Source organism: Eschrichtius robustus, chromosome 16, assembly GCF_028021215.1.
Source record: "Eschrichtius robustus isolate mEscRob2 chromosome 16, mEscRob2.pri, whole genome shotgun sequence".
In the NCBI taxonomy this organism is placed as follows: domain Eukaryota; kingdom Metazoa; phylum Chordata; class Mammalia; order Artiodactyla; family Eschrichtiidae; genus Eschrichtius; species Eschrichtius robustus.
In genome coordinates, this window is record NC_090839.1 from 91,957,338 (window position 1) to 91,980,790 (window position 23,453).

Genomic DNA, 23,453 nt, shown 5'->3' on the forward strand with positions numbered 1-23,453 from the left:
AATGTTTTTAAAGTAGGTTCTGGCTTATATTAATTGAATAATTTCAGATAACATACTGTGGACAAAAAAGGGACATTACATGAGGCTTAATCTGCCAAGAAGACGTAACAATCCTAAATGTGTGTGTGCCAGACGACAGAACTTCAAAACTCGTGAAGCCCAGCGATGAACCTGAAAGGAGAAATGGACAGATCCACCCGTACAGTCCAGGACCCCAACACAGCACTCTCAGACGTCGTAGAACTTCCAGACCGAAAAGCAGCCAAGACATGGAAGAACTGAACACCACCATCCACCAACAGGACCTGATCAACATCCAGAGAAGGCGCGGTGGGGCAGCGCCCAGGGCGTGGAACAGACCTCAGCAAGTTCAGGAGAATCGGCTTCACACCCTGTGTGTTGTCTGACCAGAAGGAACTCAAACCTGAAGTCAGTAACAGAAAACGACAGGGGAATCTCCTAACGTTTGGAGATTAAACAACACACTCTTAAACAAATAGCCCGAGTGTGGAAGAGGACATCTCAAAGGAGAGATCAATACAGCTGACTGATGGTGAAAGCACACCTGTCGGAGTCTGTGGGACAGGCAGAGGCAGCGCCGAGAAGGAGGGTGCACAGCACTGAACGTTTGCATTAGGAAAGTGGGGAGGTCTCCGATTTATGTTCCAGCCTCGAGACCCTGAAAAAAGAGCAAAATAAGCCCAAAACAAGCAGAAAGGAGGAAATAATAAAGAGCAAAATATAATGAAATTGAAAGGAGAAAAACAGAAAATTATTGAAGCAGAAAGCCGGTTCTTTGGAAAAAAAATTCAATAAAATTAATAAACGTCTAGCAAAACTGACAAGTCTGGAAAGAGAAGACACAGGTCATGGGTATCGAGCATGCACGGGGTGTCTCTGCAGGCCCTCAGCTACGTAGAGGACACAGGACGCTGTGAACAGCCCCAAGCTCGCCAGATCATTAACTGGGGGCAACGGACCAATGCCTCAGACACCAGAGACTACCAAAACTCAACCAAGGTGAAACAGGTAATCTGAATCATCTTAAAAACATCAAAAACTTGAATTCATGATTAAAATGTTCCCCCAAAATATGTTGCCAGGCCCATATGGTGTCCCTGAAGAATTGTAAACATTTAAAGAATAATTAACATCAGTTTTACACAGTCTCTTTAGAACACAGAAGAAGAGGTTACTGGGGGTGGGGGGGGATGGGTGTCTCCGAGGAGAGGGTGTGTGTGGGCTCAGTGGCGGCGGTGGTTACACGCATCTGCACGTGTGACAGCGTCGCGTGGAAGCTGTTTACCTCGTTACCGTTGAGGGAGAGACTGAGTGAAGAGGACATGGGCCTCCTTGTACAGTTTTTGCAAGTTCCTGTAATTATTTCCTAAAAAGTGGGGAAGAAGAGAGAGAGAGACTTCCAAGCCACTTCCAGTTGGAGCCCTGCCTTCTCGCTGCTTCCAGAAGCGACTCTCGGTGATGCCGTTCCTGAGACTTTGGGCGTTTTTTGTGGTAGAAGCCTCTTGGCGTTTCCACTGCTGGTCTAGGAGTTAGCTTTTTTGTGTCATTTACCATTCATTCATCTGTTTTCCAACTTCTGAAGTTTTTTGGACACTGTCCCTTCTGTTTTCTTTGTCCTTTCAGGAGCAGGCCTCAAAAGAAGTAAGGAAGACCTGTGCTCTTGTTTTAATGGAATTTTGAGGGAGGTTGCACTTAAATGTAAATGTTGGAACCAGCATCTTTAACTGAACTCTTTGGCATTTTTTTCTATTCATAAATATTTTATACATAGTGAAATCCACATCATTTAAACTCTGTTTCTCCACTTTGTATTATAACACTTTCCCATGTTTTTACAGACTTTGTGTAAATATTAACATATAGTTTGTTCCGTAATGCAGTTGGCTAACCCACTTCTGGAGTTCGAGTTATTTTCACGTTTTCAGCTGTTAAGAACAAACCGTGATGAACATCTCTCTGTTGGCCGTGTTTTGACATATGGGCAACATCTCTCTGTTGGCCGTGTTGGCCATTAACTGTTGGCCGTGTTTTGACATATGGGCAAGAGTACTTTCTGGGTCCCAGAAGCTCGACGGTGCTTGGGCTGTCTTGTACCTAGGATTCCGACGCCTTATGGTTTTGAAAGTGGGGACAGTTTCCCCCTCCAGCAGCAGTAGTAACAATTGTGCCAAAGCAGCTGACGTTCACCCAGTGCTTTCTGTGGGTCAGGCCCTGCACCCCGTGCTTTCTCTGCATTAGCCTACGGATTCTTAGGGATTTAAATCCCGAAGAGGGATTTAAAAATACCTGTGTCATTGAGGCATACTCTGCATACAGCAGGATGCATCCCTTTTAATGTCCAGTGTTGCAAGGGTGAGGTACCCAGGGGTGGGGCTGTGGTAGTCGTCCACCCAGAAGGCAGGTCTCAGACAGTGTGTTGTCTTTGGAGAAGCTTAAAACAATGATTAAACCAAATAAAAGCCAGTCTGCTTTTGATTATCGCCATGCTCCTTCAGTTCTGAAGAATGTCAGTAATAAAATACTCCTCCTCCGCCACCTCACCAGACACCACAGTCACGTTTGACAAATATGTATTCATGCTTGTATTCACCAGTACAATAAGGCACAGACTATATCCTAGGAGACTTTTTATTTTTTACTGTTAACATTATTATGTAGTAAAATTGTCTCCTTCTTGGTTTACAATTCTATGAATGTTAATTACTTACCCCTTAATCAGAGTATAAAATAATTCCATCACTTCAAAATCCTCCTCACGCCGTCAGTTTATAATCGCCCACCTACATACCCATAATCCCCTGGCAACCACTGATCTGTTCTCCATCCCTACAGTTTTGATTTTTTCTCAATGATGTCCTATAAATGAAATCTTACAATTTGTAGTGTTTTGAGACTGGCTTCTTTCACTCAGCATAAGTGAGATTCATCCAAGATGTTACCTGTGTAAAGTTCATTCCTTTCTGAATACTGTAGCTTTCAACCAAGTTTTGAAACCAGGAGGTGTGAGTTTTCCAGCTTTGTTGTCCTTTTCCAAGATCGTTTCGACTTCTCTGACATCGTAACATCAATATTAAGTCTTCCTATTCATGAACATGGAATGTCTCCCCATTTATTTAGCTTTTCTTTAATTTCTATTAGCAGTCTTTTGCAGTTTTCGGTGTACAAATCTTATACTTCCCTGGGTAAATTGATTCCTAAGTAGTTCGTTCTCTTTGATGCTCTTGTAAATGGAATTATTTTCTTAGATTTCTTTTTCACATTGTTCATTGGCACTGTATAGAAATATAACTGATTTTTATTTATATTGAAATATATTAGTCATTCCAGCTAAAGGTTTGTCGACTTTGTTGACCTTTTCAAATAACCAACTTTTGGTATTGTTGATTTTTCTTACTGTTTTTCTGTTCTCTGTGTCATTTGTCTCTGCTCTAATCTTTATTATTCTCTCCCTTCTACCACCTTTGAGTTCAGTTTGCTCTTCCTTTTCTAGTTTCTTAAGGTGTACAGTTAGGTTATCGATTTGAGATCCTCCTTTTTTAATGTAGGCACTTAAGGCTATAAATTCCCCAGAACATTGCTTTCACTGTTGTCCTGTGTTTTGTTTTTATTTTATTTTGTCCAGGTATTTTCCAATTTCCTTGTGATTTCTTCTCTAATCTGTTGGTTGTTTAAGAGTCTGTTGTTTAGTGTTCACATATTTGTTTTCCAGTTTTCCTTCTATTATTGGGTTTTACTTTCATCCCATTGAGTTAATTCCATTAGATCAATAAATTTAACTTCTGAGACTTGTTTTGTAGCCTAACATATGTAGTCTTTTCTGGAGAGTATCCGTGTGCACCCTGCAAGAATGTGTCCTCTGCTGTCGGGTCTAATTGATTTACAGGTTCCCAAGCACTCTGCGTCCTTGTTGTAGTTGCTCCTTTTTATAGCTGGGTAATATTCCACTGATGGATATGCCACAGCTGTAAAAAATTTATCCATTCACTTGTTGAAGGATATTTGTGTTGTTTTCAGCTTAGGGCAGTTGTGACTAGGACTGCTATAAACATTCACGTGCAGGTTGTTTGTGGGCATAAGTTTCCATTTCTCCAGGGTAGACACGCAAGAGTGGAATTTCTAAGTAATGCGTGAAGTGCATGTTTGGCTTTGGAAAGTGGTTTGCTGGTTGCTTAAACAGAATTGTGTGAGAGTTTGGGTTCCTCCTTGTCAGCGCTTGCTATTGTCAATATTCTTATCTTAGCCCTTCTGCTGAGTGTGTAGTGTATCTCACCATGGTTTTCTACTTGTATTTCCCAAGTGGCTACTGACGTTGAACACCTTTTCATGTGCTTAGTTGCAACCTGTTTAACCTTTTTGGTGAGGTATCTGTTCAGATATCTCACCTGTCTTTTACCCAGTTGTTTTTTGGTTGTTGTTTTGTTTTTTAACTTATTGTTGGATTTTGCAAATTCTTTATGTATATTGGATACGTATTTGTCAAATATGTGGTTCGCAAATACGTTCTCTTAGTCTGTTCTTTATTTTCATTATCTTACCAATGTCTTAAAACAAAAGTTTTAAATTTTGAAAAAGTCCAATTTATCAATTTTTAGACGTTGAGGCTGAAAACTCCTTGCCTAGCCTTGAGTATCAAAGACGTTCTCCTATGTTTACTTCTTAAAATTTTCTAGTGTCACATTTTACATTTAAGTTTCTGATCCATCTTCAGTTAAATTTTGCGTAAGATGTGAGGCTTGGGTGAAGATTTACTTCTATTTTATTTTTGCCTAAAGAGGTTTAACTGCTTCAGGACAATATATGGTAAAGGCTGTCCTTCCTTCATTGAATTGCTTTTTTATGCCTTTGTCAAAAATCGGTTGGGTATATTTCTCTCTCTTTCTGGATTCTCCATTTTGCTGTATTGATCTAAGTATTTATCTCATCACCACTGTCTTGACTACTGGTAGCCTGGGGGTAAGTGTTTATTTTTTTTATTTTTTATTATTATTATTATTATTTTTTTAATTTTATTTATTTATTTATTTATGGCTGTGTTGGGTCTTCATTTCTGTGCGAGGGCTTTCTCTAGTCGTGGAAAGTGGGGGCCACTCTTCATCGCGGTGTGCGAGCCTCTCACTATCGCGGCCTCTTTTGTTGCGGAGCACAGGCTCTAGAGCACAGGCTCAGCAATTGCGGCTCACGGGCCTAGTTGCTCCGCGGCATGTGGGATCTTCCCAGACCAGGGCTTGAACCCGTGTCCCCTGCCTGCATTGGCAGGCCGATTCTCAACCACTGCGCCACCAGGGAAGCCCCTTGGGGTAAGTTTTTAAAATCTGGTAGTGTGACTCCTCCAATTTCATTTGTCTTTTTCAGAGTTGTTTTAGCTATATTCTAGTTCCTTTGACTTTCCATATAAATTTTAGAATTGGTTTGTCTATATCTGCCCCCAAAAAATCCTGCTGGGGTTTTATTGACGTTGAGTTAAATCTTTACGTCAGTTTGGGAAGAATTGACATTCTCCTTATGTTGGGTCTTCCATTCCGTGAACACGATACGTATCTATTTATTTACATCTTTGATTTCTTTCATCAGCATTTTGTATTTTCACTATACAGACTCTGCATGTTTTATTAGATTTATACCTAAGTATGTCTTTTTATATCAGTTGTAAATTTTGTTTTATGTTGGCTTACTATTATATTTTACTATTATATAGAAATGATTGATTTTTGAGTTGTTCATCTTGTATCCTGCACCTTAACCAAATTTACTTATCAGTTCTATGACGGTTTTTTTTTGGTCTTTATTTTTGGTTGATTCCTTGGGATTTTCCTGTGCAGGTACTCTTATCTGTAAATTGTCTACATCAGTTTTATATCTTCTCTGAGTGGGGTGCCTTTGGTTAAGACTTCCAGACTGGTGTTGGAGTGAGGAGGGCAGACATCTTTGCCTTGCTGCTGGTCTTGGAGGGGCACCTGGTCTTTCACCGTTAAGAACGATGTTAGCTGTAGGTTTTTTTGTAGATGTATCAGGATGTAGAAGTTCCCTTCCATTCTTGATTTGACTTTTATTCTTAGAAAAGTTTATCATGAGTAGATGTTGAATTTTGTCAAATCCTGTCTTTTTCCTTGAACAGATTGATACGATTGTGTGTTTTTTCTTCTTTAAACTGTCAGTATGGTAGATTATATTGATTTATTTTTCAGTGTTGAGCCAGCCTGACATCACGAGATAAACCCTCCTTGGCTGTCATGTAATGTTCTTATGTGTTGCTGGATTCAACTTGCCAGTGCTTTGTTGATGATTTTTGGCCCATATTGTGAGGGATACTGGTCTGTGGGTTTCATTTATCGTTCTTTCCTTTTCTGGTTCTGTGTGAGCATAATGCTGGCCTCGTGCAGCAAGCTGGGAAGTGCTTCTCTTTTCTGGAAGAGACTGTAACACCATGTAGGCCTGGGTATTTCTCTTGTGGAAATAAGACCCTTTAGAAGGGTCGGGTTGTGGGTGCTTTGTCGGGCGACTTGGCTGGACCGAGGGCAGTTGTCCGTGTGGACGCGCTCCCGTGGAGCGTCCCATTCCTGGTGCTGCCGCTTGGCCTCTTCTCGATTTTTCCCTTTGCCGGTCTCGCTGGAGCTTTACAATTTAATTGGTCTTTTCAAAGGAACAGTGTTGGGTTTCGTTCATTATTCTCATTGTTTTTGTGTTCTCAGTTTCATTGATTTCTGCTCTTTATTATTTCCTTCCATCTTCTTGTTTTGGCTGTATTTTTCCCCTCTTTTTCTAGTTTCTTAAGGTGGAAGCTTAGATTATTGATTTGAGATCTCTCTTGTTTTCTAATGTAAGCGTTTAAGGCTACAGATTTTTTCTAGGCACTGCTTCAGCTGCATCCCACACTTGCGATCTGTCGTAGTCTCATTTTCATTCAGTCAGTTTGTATAGTTCTCATTTTTTTAAATTTGCTAAGGTTTCTTAAATGCCCCAGGAACATGCTGTGTCTTGGAGAATGCTTTATCCGTACTTGAGAAGAATGAGTGTCCTGTTGTGTTGGGTGGTATGTTCTGTAAGTTCCTGTTAGATCCCATCGGTTGACAGTGTTGTTCAGTCCTGTGTGTCTTTGCTCACATTCTGTCCACTGTTCTAACTCCTTAGCAGGAAGCTTTGAAATCTCCAACCATACTTGTGGATTTGTCTGTTTTTCCTTCCAGGTCTATCATTTTTCGCTTCATGTATTTTGAAGCTCTGCTTTTAGGGGCATGTTCATTTAGGGTTATTGTGTCCTCTTGGTGAATAAACCGTTTTTACATGTTTGTCATTCCTCTTTCTTGGGGCGGCCACCGTCTGGTTATCGCCTCTGAAGTCTCCTTTGTCCAGTATTCATACAGCCACCCCAGCGTACATTCTTCCTTCCTTCCCTCCTTTCTTTCCCTTCTTTCTTGGCAGCTGTTCGTTTTGGAATAATTGTTGGTTTATAGGAGAGTCGCACAGATAGTGCAGAGCGCCCCATGTGCTGCTCGCCTTTGTCCCTCATTATCAATGTCTTCGTCTCCCTGGCATTTGTCACAGTCAAGTCACAGTTAACTGGTCTGCGGCCTGTGTTCACCCGTTTGTTTACCGGGCAGCCTCCAGCCCAGTGTCCAGCCCAGGGCACCACCTTGGTTTCAGCCGTCTCGTCCCCCCGCCTCCCCCGCTCTCTGCCAGTTTCTGGGTCTTTGTTTTCCGCGACCTTGGCTGTGCCAGCACCCCCAGCCCACGTTTGTCTGACGTGTTCTGCGGCGAGGCTGACGGGTGGCTTTTGGGAAGATGCTGGGTTTGGGGTTTCGTGCCTTCTCATCGCATCAGATCAGGGGTACGTCCTGTTAACAGTTCCTGCTTCACTTTCATTTCACCTTTCGTGGCCAACAGTCAGGAGGGACCAGGACACTCTCTCTGCACCGTGCTTAGCGGTCTCCTCGGCTCAACAGCTCCAGCGTTCCGCCTTCCACAGAACCCGCGCGGCTCAGCCTCGCCCTTTGCGACCTAGTGACGCGGCCCCCACCCTCCGCTTCGCTTCCCCCGGCCCGTTCTTCCGCCCCCAGCTCTCACCACAGTCGCCCTCAGTGTCCTTGTTTCTGGCAGCTGCCCCCCCGCCCCGGCCAGCCTCTGCCCAGGAGCCCGTCCGCACGTGTTTTACGTGTTTGTTACGGCAGCACCTTCCCGGCGCCCGCTCAGGCCACCATGACAGACACCACAGCCCGGGCGGCTTATACAGCACACTTATTTTCTCACAGTTCTGGAGGCCGGGAGCCTGAGATCGGGGCGTTGGCAAGTTTGGTTTCCCCTGAGGCCTCCTTCCTGGCTTGCTGACGCCTTCTCGCCACGCCCTCACAGGGCAGAGAGCGCGAGCACGCTCTGCTGTCTTCCTACCAGGCGCCGGTCCCACCACGAGGGCCCCCCCTCACGGCCTCGTCTGACCCGTCACCCTCCAGGGGCCCACCTCCAAATATCACACCCGGGGTTGGGCTCCAACGTGTGAATTTGGGGGACCCAGACGTTCAGTCTGTAGCAGGACACCCCCCTCCTCGTACGAACGACTCCAGAGCTGGTGCAGTCCGTCTCCCCGCGCTCGAGCCTCTGCTGCAGGTGCAGGACAGGGCCGGCGGCGCCTGCGGTGAGCCCGACGCTGGGGACACGGAGCAGACCGTCCGACAGAGGGATGGCCAGGCCCACGGGGACAGAGCGGCTGCCAAGCCCTGGGCAGGCGGTCGGGGAGGAGGCCAGCAGGCAGGGTGTGGGGGCCGGGACCAGAGGGCGGTCAGCCTGGGCAAGTGGCCTCCCGGACCAGGTGCTCTTTGCCCAGCTGTCCTCTACTTCCGCCCGCTGTCCCCTCCAGCACCGGGAGCCTGACCCCTGGCACCCACCCCTGCTACCCTGGGTTTTAGTTCTGCAAAAACAATCATTCTTCCCTCAGAAGTTTTCCAGGGTACGTGGTACATTCATTCCCAAATGTTTTTTTAGGGAAGATAACAAACACCCCTTTCTCGCTGATTTCTCCTGACACACACACACGCGCGCGTGCACACACACACGCCTGCTTTGATTGGCTTCGTCTTCTCGAGAAATGATCTGGGATGTCATCCAGTTTATGTAATACCCTCCGTGTTTAAAAAACTCGGAGTTAGTCAATTTCAAGACACTTTCGCCAGACCTGATTGCTTTGAACAGTTGGAAGGCAGACCAGCATTCTGAGCTTTTGAGCAAACACGCACCCGCACTCATTCATTCGTTCTCTCCCCCTCCCCCTCGGTGAGATAAGAGTCTGCCTCAAAGGAGGACGAGGAGAAGACGGCGCCCGTCTTTAAGATGCACAGCTAGTGCTGTTGGCGTGGTTTGCTCTCGCACAGCTGGGACGGGTTCTAGCGCGCCGCTTATTAGCAAGTCTGCTGCCACGTGCATGTGCTTATTTGAGTTTAGACCGGAGAACTTTCGCTCACGAGCCTTCAGAATCCATAATACCTGTTTCAAGAGGGGCCTTGCGGGGCTCTCACGCAGCCTGCCCCTGAGATGCAGAGTCCTCCTCCGGAAGCGGCTTCCTGGCGGTGGCCTGGGCACTGACCACCACCGCCCCGCAAGCTCACGGGGATGCCTCGCCGAGGCCGGGCGGGTCACACCTCCGAGTCGTCCCTCTGAGAAGCACTGACCTAGAGGGTAAGGGCATCGGCCCTGGAGCCCGACTACCGGGGTCCCTGTCCTGGGTACCGGATGGGCCGCTTCCCTGTGGTCACTTAGCCTCTGTGAGCCTCAGGTTCCCCTGAGAAAACTAGGGGATGGGATGGGACCTGTGTGGAGCACTGGCCTCCCTGGGTGCCAGAGACTCTTCCTCAGCCCCCTGCGGTGCCCGCAGCCCTGCCCGCACCTGCGGCTCAGCGCCGCTCGGGCGCTCCTGCGAGGGGCAGGGTGACCCGCCAAAGGCATCGGTGCGACGTGTGTCTTCACAGTTGTGGGCTGCACATGTTAAGTGTTCAGCTGGATATATTATCTCTCTCTCTCACACACACATACACACACACACACACACCCATGGAACCATTACCACACTCAAGATAGTGGGCCTGTCCTTCGCCCCCAAACATTCCCTCTGGCTCGATTATAACCCTGCCTCCCCCTCCTCCCCTCCGCCCCCCCCCAGGCAGCTACCAGTCTGCTTTCAACCACCGGGGGGCGGTGGGCACGTCACGAAGCTGTGTGTTATGGGAGCTGTGCAGTGTGTACTCTGGCCTCTCTCTCTGAGCGTAGTTGTCTTGAGACAGCACGTGTGTGTCCCAGCGGTTTGCCCTTTCTCTCTGCTGAGCCGTATTCCCCTGTGCGCATACACCACTGTTCGCTCACGTACGCCCTTGCCGGTGGACGTCTGGTTTGCCCCAAGTTTTGGCTGTGGGAATGAAGCTACTCTGTGTTACACACCAAGTCCTTGTGTCCCTTCTTTACTCCCGGGGGAACACTGCAGCGGGGGATGGCTGGTAGTTGCGTGAGTAACTCTTTAAGAAGCTGTCTTCCAGAGTGGTTGTACTGTTTCATGTTCCCGCTCCGGTGGACGAGAGGTGTGGGTTCTCCTCGCCAGCACTTGGTGTGGTTGGTCCTCCCCATTTTAATCCTTCTGGTAGATGCGAGGTGGCGTCTCACTGTGGTTTAAGCTTTTATGTCCCTATTGGCTAACGATGTTGGGCACCTTTTTACGTGCTTGTCATTGTATATCTTCTTTGGTAAAATGTTCCAACTTTTGTCCATTTTTTATTTGATTACTTCTTTGCTTGTTGTTGAGTTTGGAGAGTCCTTTATACAATCTGGATACGAGTCCTTTATCAGATATCGGCAAATCTTTTCTCCCATTCTGTAGCTTGTCTTTTCATTCTCATCATGAAGTCTTTGAAAGAGAAGTTTTATCAGTTTTTTTTTCTCTTACGTATGATGATTTGCATATTGTAGCTATGAAATCTTTGCCTATCCCAAATCCACAAAGACTTTTTCCAGTATTTTTAAGCAATTTTATGATTATTTTACGTGTAGGTTTATTAACATCTTGAGTTAGGTTTTTTTTTATTGTTGTGATAGTTTCAGGTGTACAGCAAAGTGATTCAGTTATACATACATATATATATATGTCCTTTTTCAGATACGTTTCCATTATAGGTTATTACAAGATATTGTATATAGTTTCCCTGTGTTATATAGTAGGTCCTTGTTTATCTGTTTTACATATAGTAGTGTGTATCTGTTAATTCCAAACTCCTAATTTATCCCCCCCCCCCTTTCCCCTTTGGTAACCATAAGTTTGTTTTCTATGTCTGTGAGTCTGTTTCTGTTTTGTAAATAATTCGTTTGTATCATTTTTTTAAAATTTATTTTTATTATTTACTTTCTTATTTTTGGCTGCGTTGGGTCTTCGTTTCTGTGCACAGACCTTCTCTAGTTGCAGCGAGTGGGGGCTACTGTTCCGTGCGGTGCACGGGCTTCTCATTGCGGTGGCCTCTCTTGTTGCGGAGCACGGGCTCTAGGCGCGCGGGCTTCAGTAGTTGTGGCGCACGGGCTTAGTTGCTCCGCGGCATGTGGGATCTTCCTGGACCAGGTCTCGAACCTGTGTCCCCTGCATTGGCAGGCGGATTCTTAACCGCTGCGCCACCCGGGAAGTCCCTGTATCATTTTTTAAGGTTCTACATGTAAGTGATATCATACGATGTTTGTCTTTCTCTGTCTGACTTACTTTGCTTAGTATGATAATCATCAAAAAACTCTACAAATAGTAAATGCTGGAGAGGGTGTGGAGAAAAGGGAAACCTTGTACACTGTTGGTGGGAATGTATAATAAATTGATGCAGCCACTATGGAAAACAGTCTGGAGGTTCCTTAAAAAACTAAAAATAGAGTTGCCCTATGATCCGGCAATCCCAGTCCTGGGCATATATCTGGAAAAGATGAAAACTCTTAATTCAAAAAGATACACGCACCCCAGTGTTCATAGCAGCACTGGTCACAATAGTCAAGACATGGAAGCAACCTAAATGTCCACTGACAGATGAATGGATAGGAAGAGGTGGTACATAAATACATTGGAATATTACTCAGCCATAAAAATGAATGAAATAATGCCATTTGCAACAACATGGATGGACCTGGAATTAGTTTTTGTTTTATACAAAATACAGATTTTAGGGATTGTTCCAGCACCATTTGTTGGAAAGGCCATCCTTTCTACCCTGAATTCCCTTACTGTATTTATCCCCAAAAGTTGTCTATGTGTGTATATTTCTGTTTCTGGACTCTGTTACATTCCATGGATCTATCTTCAGGCCAATACTGCTTTGATTACCTTTGCCTGTTTTTCTGGCTTCTTTTGAATTACTTGGGTGTTTTTTATGATACCATTTTATTTCCTTTTTTGGCTTATTGGTTGTAACTCTTTGTTTTTTTTATTTTAGGGGTTGCTCTAAGGTTTTTAATATACATCTTTCACTTATCACTGTCTACCTTCAGGTGATACTATACTTTTTCACATATATAATATAACCTTACAGCTGTGTATGTCTGTTTATGCAGCCTTTATGCTGTTGCTGTCATATATTTTACTTATATTTATGTCTGAAAACCCCAATATATTTTTTATTAGTTTTGTTTAAACAGTCAAATCTCTTTTAAAAATAGTAATTTAAATATTTCTAAAAGATTTAAATAATATGAAAAACCATATTTCTGCCCACGTAGCTAAGATTTCCGTTGCTCCTCACGCCTTTGTGTGGCTTCTCCTTCCCTTCTGCCTGAGGATTTCGCTTGACATTTCCTGCAGAGCAGGCCTGCTGGTGATAAATTCTTTGTTTTTGTATGTCTGAGAACATCTTTATTTTGCTTTTGTTTTTTGAAAGATATTTTCAGTGGGAATAGAATTCTAGGTTGACATTTTTTCATTTCTTCTGGTATTTTAAAGATTTTTCTCCTCTTTCTCCTTGCAGTGTCTGTGCTGAGAAAGCTGCTTTGTTCCTCTGTGGGTAACATTTCCTTTCTGTGGCTGCTTGTGGGATTTCTTTATCACTGGTCTTGAGCAGCCAGATCGTTCGTGCACTGGGGCTGTTTTCTTCATGTTTCTTGTGCTCGGGTTTGTGTAGCTTCTTGGGTCTGTGTCTTTATACTTTCGTCACATTTGGAACCCTCTTGCAGTATTTTTCTGTCCCATCCCACCCCCACCACCCCCACCACCACCACCGCAGGGACTCCAGTTGCACGTAAATTCACCTTCATGAAGTTGCCCCACCGCTCAGCAATGATCCTTCCAGTTTTAAAGATCGATTTTCCTCTCAGTTTGCTACTGTGGATAGTTTTTATCGCTCTGTCTTCAAGTGCACTAAACTTCTGTCCTGCAGAGTCTAATCCATCATTAACATCATCCAGGATTTTTCATCTCAGACACTGTAGCTTCCACCTCTAGGAATTCGATTTGGTCTTGTTTATATCTTCCATATCTGTCCTTAACCGCTGAACAATGGAATATTATTCCTCTATTCCAATAGCTTTTAATAACTGTTTCAGTGTCCTTAGATGCTGATTTAATGTCAGGCTATTCCCTTCATTGTGGGCCATATTTTCCTACTTCATGCCCAGTAATCTTTGATTGGATGGCAGGCATTGTGAGTTCTAGCTTGCTGGGTTCTGAACGTTTTTGTGCTTGTATAAATCTTGTTGAGCGTGTTTCAGGGATGCACTTAGGTTTCTCGGGAAGAGTTTGGTCCTCTCAGATCTCGCCGCTGTGGTTTGCTGGGCCAGCCTGGAGCAGGTACCAGTCTGGAGGCAGTTACCTCCCATTCCCGAGCCAAGACCTTCCTGAATTATCCATGAAGCGTGAGTTTTCCATTCTGGCTGGTGGAAAAGGCTCTGTTCCTTACCCTGTGTCAGTGCTGGGAACTGCTTCCTTGGCATTTTTTAATTTTAAGTCGTATGAATATGGTTGCTATAAAAAAATTAAATTTAAAAAGGAAGACAAAAATAGGCGCCTTCTTACGATGAGCTGCAACCTACCTGCATGCCTGCTTCGGCCACTGGCCTTGCTTGGCCTCTGGGCCTTCAGGGTAAGAAGAGCCTGCTTCTGCACCTCGTCCGGGTGGTCCCCCAGCCTCCAGCCACCAGCTGTGTCCACAGCGCACGTCGGAGAGCTTCCCTGTCTTTTTGTCGTGCTTGGAGACCCTCTTCAGGGCGTTCTCTTGATTCTCGCGACCTCTCCGGTGCGCGGTCACACTTGTGGGGGTGGGCTGATGGGCACAGGACACATGCAGGGCCACCGTGCCGCTGTTAGTTCTCCTCCCTGCTCCCTTCCGGTCCCGGTCAGCGAGGGCCCCACCTCTCCCCGCGGCAGAAGCTTCCTCCCCGGAATAGATGCCTTGGCTGCACTCCCCCATCCTGGGCTTGTGTAGTTTTACAGTTTTTCCATAATGTCATCTCTTCATGTCACGTTTCTACAAATGTGTACTTGGCAACGAGCCTTTTAACCGTCTTGTAACCTTCCCCCTTTTCCTCCCCAGAGGGCGGGCTACAGTGGGGCTCCTGTCACGGGTCTGCTCTCCTTGCAGGTTGAAGGTTGAGGAGCTGGAGGGGGAGCGGAGCCGTCTGGAGGAAGAGAAGAAGGTGCTAGAGACGCAGCTGGAGCGGCTCACCCTGCAGGTGAGCTCGTCCGGGGCTTGCCCTGCCCTCCTCTTTTCTCCTGGGTTTTGCCCGAGGTTCCTGCACCCCAGCCGTCCCACTTTCTAGCTGACCAGACTAGACTAAACCAGGGGCCTGTCCCCCACCCAGGCCCCTGGCTGGCCGAGAACACCCGTCCCGAGCCAGCAGGAGGGACAGCCTGCCCCGGGTAGCGCTGCCCCCAGCCCCCCGCCCCGTCCGCTTTCTTGGTCTCCGTCTCGTTTTTCCCGACCGCTGGCCACAGTGAGCCCACAGTCTGGCCTCTGCGTCACCCGCAGCAGGTGTGGCGGGCGTGCCCCCCTGGGAGGAGACGCCAGCAGAGGTCCTGGGTGGTTTGGGGTGTATCCAAGCCCGTCCGCATCTGCCTGCAGTTGTGAAGTCGGATTGCTATTTGCACTGTTCCGTTTTTGCTTTGCTTTTCATTTTTATCCTCCTGTCTAAATTGTTCCATCGCAGGAAACCTGCAGGTTAGTGATTACCCAGATTTTGGACAGGCCGTTGATTTTTCTCTTGGCATCTATTAGAGGCAAATCAAATCTCCTTTTTATTCTTGATTCCTGGAGATGGGAGAAGTGACAACCTTGATAAAACGAGGCGCCGTGAGCCGCGGCTGGGCCGTACTCAGCTCCGGGACCTGTCACCTTGTACCATTTTAATTGGGCCACAGTCCTGCTGGGAGAGCTGGGCTGCTGGCGGGTGAACCCCCGGCCGCCCGGCAGTGGTGCCGTGGCAGGGCAGGATGGGGAGTGTCTTTCTGGGTCCTTAGTTGAGCTCAGCCTGAGGTCACGGCTGATGGCTTCCCAGGCCTCTGACTGGGCCTCAGTGAGTGCTGCCGAAATCGATGTTTCCTTTTTCCTGCTCCGGGGCTTCAAGGCCTGTCACGAGGAGCCTCAGTGGCCCTTGGTGGTGATGGTGTCGAGGGTCAGGCCAGGTGAGAGGTGCAGTGAGCACCGTCAGTGGATGTGGGGAGACGGGGCCGGCGTTGGGGGCCCCCAGCTCGAGCCTTCCAGTGTGGGAGGTTTGGGCGGGTGGTGCCCAGGCCAATCCGCGCTCCGCGGGTGGGGTCAGCGACGTTGGCCGTGTCCAGCCTCCTGGGCTCCACGTGGACCTCACGCAGGGTGGGGGCCTGGCTGTGCGTCCTGGAGCCGTGCACGGCCAAGGCGACAGGTGGCATCCGTGTCAGCTTGGGGAGGGCATGGGCCAGTGTCTGCGCCCTGGTGTGGCCGGGCTCTCGGCACGCAGGTTTCTGTCCGTGGAAGTGGCGGGGGGGGCACCCGGCCGGCAGTGGCCACACGCAGCGCCGAGTGTGCGTGTGAGCAGCTGCCCCCGGCGTGGCCGGAGGGTGTGGCGAGTGGGTCCTGGTTTCCAGGATCCTGGGGGGGGGGGGGCAGATGTTCGCACGGTGATGTGCGCACCTGGCGCTGTTCCCAGGGCGCGCGGCCGCCGCCTCCCTCACCCCCAGCCGTGGATATCCTGGAGCCATGTCCGGGGGTGTGAGGCCCCGTCCCCGCCGTGGGCGCTCGGGTGGCCCCCGCACCAGGCGCAGTCCCGCCGCACTGGTTCTCTCCACCTGCTTTGAGCCCGGGGCCTTGTGCCGCCCCTCCAGCTCTGCGGGCCGCCCAGATCTTGAGACAGCAGCAAGCAGAGGCTCCTGGGTGCTCTGTCCCACGTCACAGCCCCTTTCTCCGTGTGGCCAGTTCCAGCTTGAGTCCCAGAAGGCTCTCGGGAGCATTCCCGCCCCTGGCACAGGGCTCGTTTCAGAAAGGTCCTTGTGATGGTGGGGGCCGAGTCCTGTCTCCTGACTCACCATCTCAATCACAGGTGCCACGGGCCTCTGCTGTGTGCCGACCCCGTGCTCCGTGGGCCCTGGGTTTTCTCGTTAGGCCTCCTGTATCTGTGCCCACCCACAGTCCTGGGAGACGTCCTGCTGCCCCCTTTTCAGTGACAAGGAAGCTTCGCTCAGAGAGGTTCAGCACTGTAGTCACGGGCACGGAGCCCCAAGGAGCAGGGCTGGTCTTTGAACCCAGGGCCGGTTGTCTCCTGAGCCGCCCCGTCGCCCGCAGCCTCCACCACTCCTGACCCCTCACCCCACCTTCCTGCCCTGCTCCTCGGGCTGCACCGCTGATGGCCCGGCCGCCATTCCCAGATGAGCAGCCTCAGCTCTGGGACCGCTGGTCTCCTCCCCCGCCCCCGCCAACCCCCCCCCACTGCCCTGCCCGCTGCCCCTGGCCTGGGTCTGTCGTTTTATGCCCTGGGGCAAGGAGAGGTGTACGCCCCCAAGCCTGAGCGGACGGGTCACCCCCGTCGCAGCGACAGTTCCTGTCTGACCGTGACGCCAGAGAGGCAGAGTTTGCCCCACCGCCGTCCAGCCCGGGCGGAGTGCCCGTGGGCAGGCCCTGCCCAGGAGGCAGGGAAACGGGTGGATTCGGCTCTGGAAGGAGGGTGCCCACCTGCACCCTGACCCCTCAGGGCAGACAGAGGGAAACCGCTGGGCATTCTGGTCCTGGTGGAGTGGACCGGGAAGAGCTCATGTCTGGCTCAGGGAGCCCCCGCCAGGTGGCGTTGAAATGGGTCTGAAGGAGACCTGGGCTTGTGGAAACCGCGGAGCCGTGGGTGGTGCCCTGGGGGCACCGGCGTCCGAGTCTGTAGACCTCGGCTGGAATCCTGCCCCTCAGCTGGGTGGTCTCGGGCATGTCGTGCTTTGCCACCTGAGTCCCCAGCACATCCTTTGTAAAATCGACGGCGGGGTGATGCACCCACGTGGGGGTTACCAGGAGGTCACAGGCCACGTCTGACCACACCATCGTGAGGCCAAGACCTCGTCCCCTTCACCTCGGTGCCCGGGCCGTGGAGGCAGCAGGAGAGGGCAGCACACCCCTCCGGGTGGCCTGGCTGCCCCCAGGCTCCGCTTCGTCTGTGCGACCGCAGAACCGCGGCTTCGTGGCCTGGGCAGAGCGGGAGGACACGGGCCGAGGGGCCCAATTAGCGTGTAGCTCCCCCGGCTGTGTGTGTATCCGCGGTGCCGCTGGCGTGATCCGTATGCAGATCTCCTCTCCTCTCTCCCCCTGGAGGAGTCTTCAAGTTGGGCTGCTTCAAGGAAGATTGATTAAAATCCGCTGCAGTTTGACTTAATTGGGAACATATGCTTGGAGAGGGAGCTCGACTAGTTAGAACTTTTTGTAATTAGTTCACAGCTGGTTGGTGAGGCAGCCGCTCCGGTTACCGCTCAGAGCTGAGTACGGCCTGCCGGCCTGTGCCCACTCAGTGCCTGGCGGGGCCGGGAGGCAGGCCCGGGAGGGGAGGCGGCTGGGCCCGCCTCCTGTGGTGCGTGGCCTGTCCGGGTCTTTCTGGGGGTCCGTGGCTACTCCCACCTCATCTATCCTAAGGTAGCCAGCCGTCAGGGAGACGAGGCCCCCGTGTAGAGATGGGGAAACTGAGGCCACAGCTGGCCAGACACAGTTGGCCGTCTAGTAGAGGCAGAGTGCCCTCCGGTAAAGACTGAACTTGGGCAAACCAGCTGGGACTCTGGGCCCGAAGCGGGGGGTTCTCTGCGAAACAGACTCGGGGACCACACTCCCTGTGCCCCACTGGGCCTTTCCCAGCGGTCCTGGTGGGCGTAGGGCACTGCCCGGGCACTCCCACCCGCTCCTGCCCTCGGTCGTTCCTCTTCTTAGCGGTTGGGCACTGGGCCTGGGTGTTGGCTCTGCCCCTCCCCAGCCGTGGCCCTGGTCTCAGTCCGCTCTCCTGGAGGTGGAGCTGACCCCACCCCGCTGCAGGCTGTCATGGGGAACACGGTGATGTGCCCAGCACAGAAGCACGGCCGCTGCCGCTGTCACCGCTCTTACCTTGAGGATGCCACACGGTTGTCCGTGTTTGGCTTCTCGTGGGCCACGTTTGGGGCCGTTAAGGCAATGAGCCGCCTGGCGCTCCCGGGCTGCAGTCTTGAGGGCTAGACGCGTGGCAGCTCTGGGCCTGGCAGACACTCGTCCCCCCGGCAGTGCCCCCTCTGGTGAGGAGCGAGCTTCGCGTGGAGGGGGGTGAGGCCTGACCACGCGCTCATGCCCTGTTGGTCCCCCTGGCTCACCCTGGGTCCCGGGTGGTAGAGCCAGCACGCAAACTCAGCCCTACCGGTTCCCCCGTCGTTCTACGAACAAACACCGTCAAACATACGGCAAAGTTGGAGAGTTTTACAGTGAACACCCGTGTGTCCCCCCAGGTCCTGCTGCAGACACTCTCCTGTGGCTGCTTTATGACGCAGCGCCTCTCTACCCCCTTCCACCCATCAGTACTTTTTCTTTTCTTAATGCATTTTAAAGAAAATTGCAAACATCTGTACCTCTAAATGCTTCAGCATGCACGTAATTAAGCAGAATTCTTCTCTGGGCTTTGCGCCCCCGTCCCACTGTCCCTCGGAGGCCGGTGGGAGGAGCCCCTGCGCTGGAGCCTCCCCTCCCAGTTCCCGCCCTGCTGGCTTCCGTTCCCGGGCGGGGCTGCCCCACAGCCAGCCTGTGGCTCTGCTCAGGAAAGGGACCAGACTGCAGCCCAGTGACATTTCAGATGAGTGTCTCTGTTTTGGAAATGGAGTGGGTAGAAAATAGCCGGGTTCCCTGTGAGCGGGAAGCTCGCGGTGCCCCTGGAGCCTGCCCTGCTCCCGTCCCTGCGTCACCAGACAGGAGCGCTGTCTAATCACAGATTCTCCCAGCCTCTGCGTACTTCCCTTTTCCGGAATATGGGGGGGCGGCAGGGAGCGGCCTTCACAGCTCTTCACACCTCGTTGCCCTCGCCCCCGGGCCCCCGGCCCACTCACCGCACCACAGACCCCCTGAGCCCCGCTGGCTCCCCCACCTGCAGGTTCGCCCAGCCCAGCCCGCACCCCAGGGGCAAAGTAGTCAGTCCTTGGACCTCAGTCCCCTCCCCCACCCCACCTGTTCTCACCTGCCCTCACCTGCCAGGGAGCCCTGAGCCCAAAGCAGGCCCAGCCTCTGCTTCTCAGGACCCATCTTGCCCTTGGGTCCTCTTGCTGCTAACCAGGGCCTTGAGCATGTCCTGTCCCCGACTGGACAGGCTCTTTCCTGATGGCCTACTGCCCATGCTTCTGGAATGTTCTCTGGGCGTTGCTTCCTGGAGGGGACAGAACCCTGCGGCCCGTGGTGCTGGGGATGCCCGGCGAGGGGTGAGTCCCAGAGACTGTCCCTGGTGGGGTAGGTTGTGTCCCTTCCAGCGAGGAAGGCTCGCTCCCTGGGACTGATGTCGCTCTGAGCATCTGCTTCGTCGGTGCCGGCTGAGCGACCAGCGGGCAGGGCTGTGGGCTGGATGGCGCCGGCGGTGGCCACAGCGTGGGGAGCACTGATGTTGCCGCACGCACAGTCCCTCCCGCTGGCTGTAACTCTGGTCACGGCTCCTTACTGACTGCACACGTGGAGCGCCACTGACCCTGACCCTGCCTACGTTCTCACTTAACAGCCACGGGCACTGAGGCAGGGGTGCCATTCCCACTGCGCAGATGAAGCCCGGGCCACAGGAGCCGCTGGTCTGCCACACGGCGGGAGGTGACACGGTCACGTCCCCCAGCTCCGGGGGGGGACCGGCCCCTGCCCCAAGTTGCGCTCCAGCTCCCCAGCGGAGGTCCAGGCCTCCCTGCCCAGCAGCCCCCGTTCTGCCCTGAAAGCCTGGGTGGTCTGTGTGAGGACCACGGGGCCGGCAGCCTCCACCCCCACCCCCGCCCGCCATGGTGGCGGGACCAGAGCTTCGTAGAGTCAAGACCGGGCTGCCCTCCAGCCGGCTTCCCTCCCCAGGCCCCACGACCTGCTCTGTCTGCCCCTGGGCCCTGCCCGTCTGCGGGACCCAGCTGTGGCGTCGCCCCTCCTCTGGGCTGTGAGCTGAGCGCAGTGACCTCGCCTGGCTCCTAGCCAGTGTTCTTGGGGCACAAGGACACCAGGGCACATGTGGGCGACTGCAGGGCAGAGCACCCAGGAGGTAGGCTCCAGAAGACACACGTCCAGATGTGAATTCCTGCTTGACAGACACGGGGCCTTGGGCGGATGCTTCACCTCCCTGCCGAGTCCCAGCTCCTTCGCGGGGAGCCCCAAGGGTGGAATGCCTGCCCAGGCTGGCGAGGATCAGGCCAGTCGCGCACACAAGGCGTCTTCTCACACCGTAACTTCTCACACCGTACGTAACTTCTTCGAACTGGTGGGTTTGTTTCCCCCAATATGTATTTGTACTGCCCGCCCCTCTTTGAACTCAAGAGTCTGTTTTCAAACTGTTTCTGCAGCTTGCTTTTGTCTCTTTGTGCATTTGGGAGATTTTTCCCAGTGATACACCGTGCCCTGTTTGTTTTTAAACAAACAAACAAATGTCAGGTGATGCGGCGTGTGGCGCATCACCGTGCGCGTTTGCCACGACGTATTAAACCCTGCCAGTTAACGGGAACACGCTCACGAGCAAGGCTGTGGCGAGTGCCCTACACATGGTGTCTCCGGTGTGTGCGAGTCTGTGTGTAGGAGAAGCTCCCAGAAGAGAGCGCGGGGTCAGTGGGTACCTGCATTTATTTCGGCAGCACCGCCGGACGGTCGTATGAGGGCCAGTGGGAACTGTGTGGGACGTGTCGTAACAGTACCTGTGAGGGTGCCGGTTTCCCTACAGCCGTCAGACTTCTAGACTTTTCTGGTCCGGTAGCTGAAATGGGGTAGCTCAGTGTAGTTTTAACCTTCAGTCTCTTTATCATAGATGAGTGAGGATTTTTAAATCTATTCATATGTGTTAATGTCCTGGTCCGTTTTTCAAATGGATTGTTGGTTCTTTTCTTATTGGTTTTTTGGAGCTCTTTGTATATTAAGGAGTTGAGTTCATTTTAAGTTGTGAGTATGTTTTCCCAATTTACCATTTGTCTTTTGACTTTGTGCTGTTTTTTTACCAAGCAGAAGTTTTTGGCTTTTAAATTTATTTTATACACATGCATTTATTGCCTTTTCCTTTTTAGCTTCTGGGTTTTTGTTCACGTCTTTACCTTTCTCGTGTCAGGGTATAAAAGAATTCTCTCATGGTTTCTTCTGGTTTTCTGGTGGTTTCATTTTTTACACTTAAATCTGATTGATTTGGAATTTGGTTTTGGTTCTTTACAAGGTGGGAAGCATGATACCTACCTGTTTTTTGGAAGAGGCTCTTCCTGGTACCCCTGGACCACTTATTGAAAGCCTGTCTTTTCCTCGCTGGTGTGAGGTCTGCCCCCTCGTGCGCTAGGTGCCCACATGTCAGGTCACAGCCAGGTCTCAGTGACCTCCTGCCCCTGTGACTCTTCTTTATCAGGGTTTTCCTGGCAGCTCTTGTTCATTTTTATATGAACTTTGGAATCAACATATCCAGCTCCCCCACCAACCAGCCTAGAACTTGCTGGCTTTCGTGAGAAGTGAAGATGAAGGTCGGGCACGGCCGCCTCCTGGACACACCCTCCCACAAGGACGTCGCTGTGTCTTTCTGTTTGTTGGGGTCCATGTCCCCCGCGGGAACAGCTCACAGATGTGTTCACCCTGCACGTTTCCTGTCGAATCTACTTCTCAGTGTCGTGTCTTATTTGTTTCACCATCAGTGGGTCTTTCCTTGAGTGTCACGCACGCAGACGGGGGGCCGCCTCTGAGGGTCGTAACCTCCTTACGGTGCTGCATACGCCCTGCGCCCGGCTGCACGGGGCCTGGGGTCCAGGGGTCCCAGGGCCTCGCTGCCCCGGCCCGCCTTCCTCAATGTTGTATGTAAAACGAGACACGCAGTGAAGGAAAAAGCCCAGCCCTCCCGCCCCCCGAGGCGGCGCCAGGCTGCTCCTGTTTATTGGAGCCGAGGACTGAAAAAGCCAGCACGCTGATGTGCGTCTGTGTGGAGAAATTTCCACAGGCGCTGATGGCTGTTGATTTTTTTATGCAACGAATGACGTGCCCTGAATATTAAGCCCCTTCTCGTCCCGTGGGCCTCGGGGATGCCAACTTCCCGCCTCCTTGCTGGGTGCCCCGGGGCCCGAGGGTGTCATCGGGCCTCAGAACCCAGACTGCAGGCCTGACCCCGAATTTGCAGACGGGTTCCCCTGAGCCGCTGAATTGGGCCCTTTTCGCCCTGGGACCCTCCGCCGTCTGGTCCGGCCCTGCTCCGCCACTGGCCGTACTCAACACACAAAAGGCTCGCGGCACAGCCAGCGGAGCCATCGCCGGCCTCAGGCCGCTGTCGCGTGCGGTCACTTCAGCCTCGGCGCTCTTGGACTTGGCCGTGATTCCGCCCTTCACCCCCATGTGGTCCTTGCAAAGTGTCTAGATGAGAAGGATAGGGACCCAGCTCTTGAAAAACCAGAAAATTAGGCCTGCTGAGAAAGGACGTGTAACGGGGCGTCTTCAGGCAAGTCGAGCATTCTTACCGCTGATCGTGGAGCGTCACAGCTGCAGCGAGGAGGGCGGCAGGGGCTGGGGCGCACCCGCTTCTGCCCGAGGGTCCCCTCGCTGACGTGAGCCCTGCCCTCCCTGGGCGGCGCCCTCGCACAGAGGCAGGGAGGTCCTTGCAGACGGAGGACGGCGCAGCCCCCAGAGCGCCACTCAGCCGCGTGCAGCTGGGCAGCCCAGCATTGGGGCAGCTCTGCCCGGAGACCCCCTCGGTCTGTGCCAGACCGAGGCCCAGAGCCCCGCAGGGCAGTGCCAGGAGCAGACCTGTCCTCCTGACTCTGGGCCCAGCGCTCCTGCTGCTACACCCAGCTCTTCTCACAGGTTCCGTTCCATTCA

General features: G+C 51.6%; 1 protein-coding gene across 3 annotated transcripts in view; it reads left to right on the top strand.

The window, feature by feature from the left end:
* The window catches only part of MAD1L1 (mitotic arrest deficient 1 like 1), a 335,477-nt gene that overhangs the window by 229,279 nt on the left and 82,745 nt on the right, over positions 1-23,453 (top strand). For all 3 annotated transcript variants that reach the window (XM_068565792.1, XM_068565791.1, XM_068565793.1), the window contains one exon: positions 14,589-14,679. In XM_068565792.1, the coding sequence (XP_068421893.1) occupies positions 14,589-14,679 (91 nt within the window). The remainder of the gene's footprint in view (positions 1-14,588; positions 14,680-23,453) is intronic.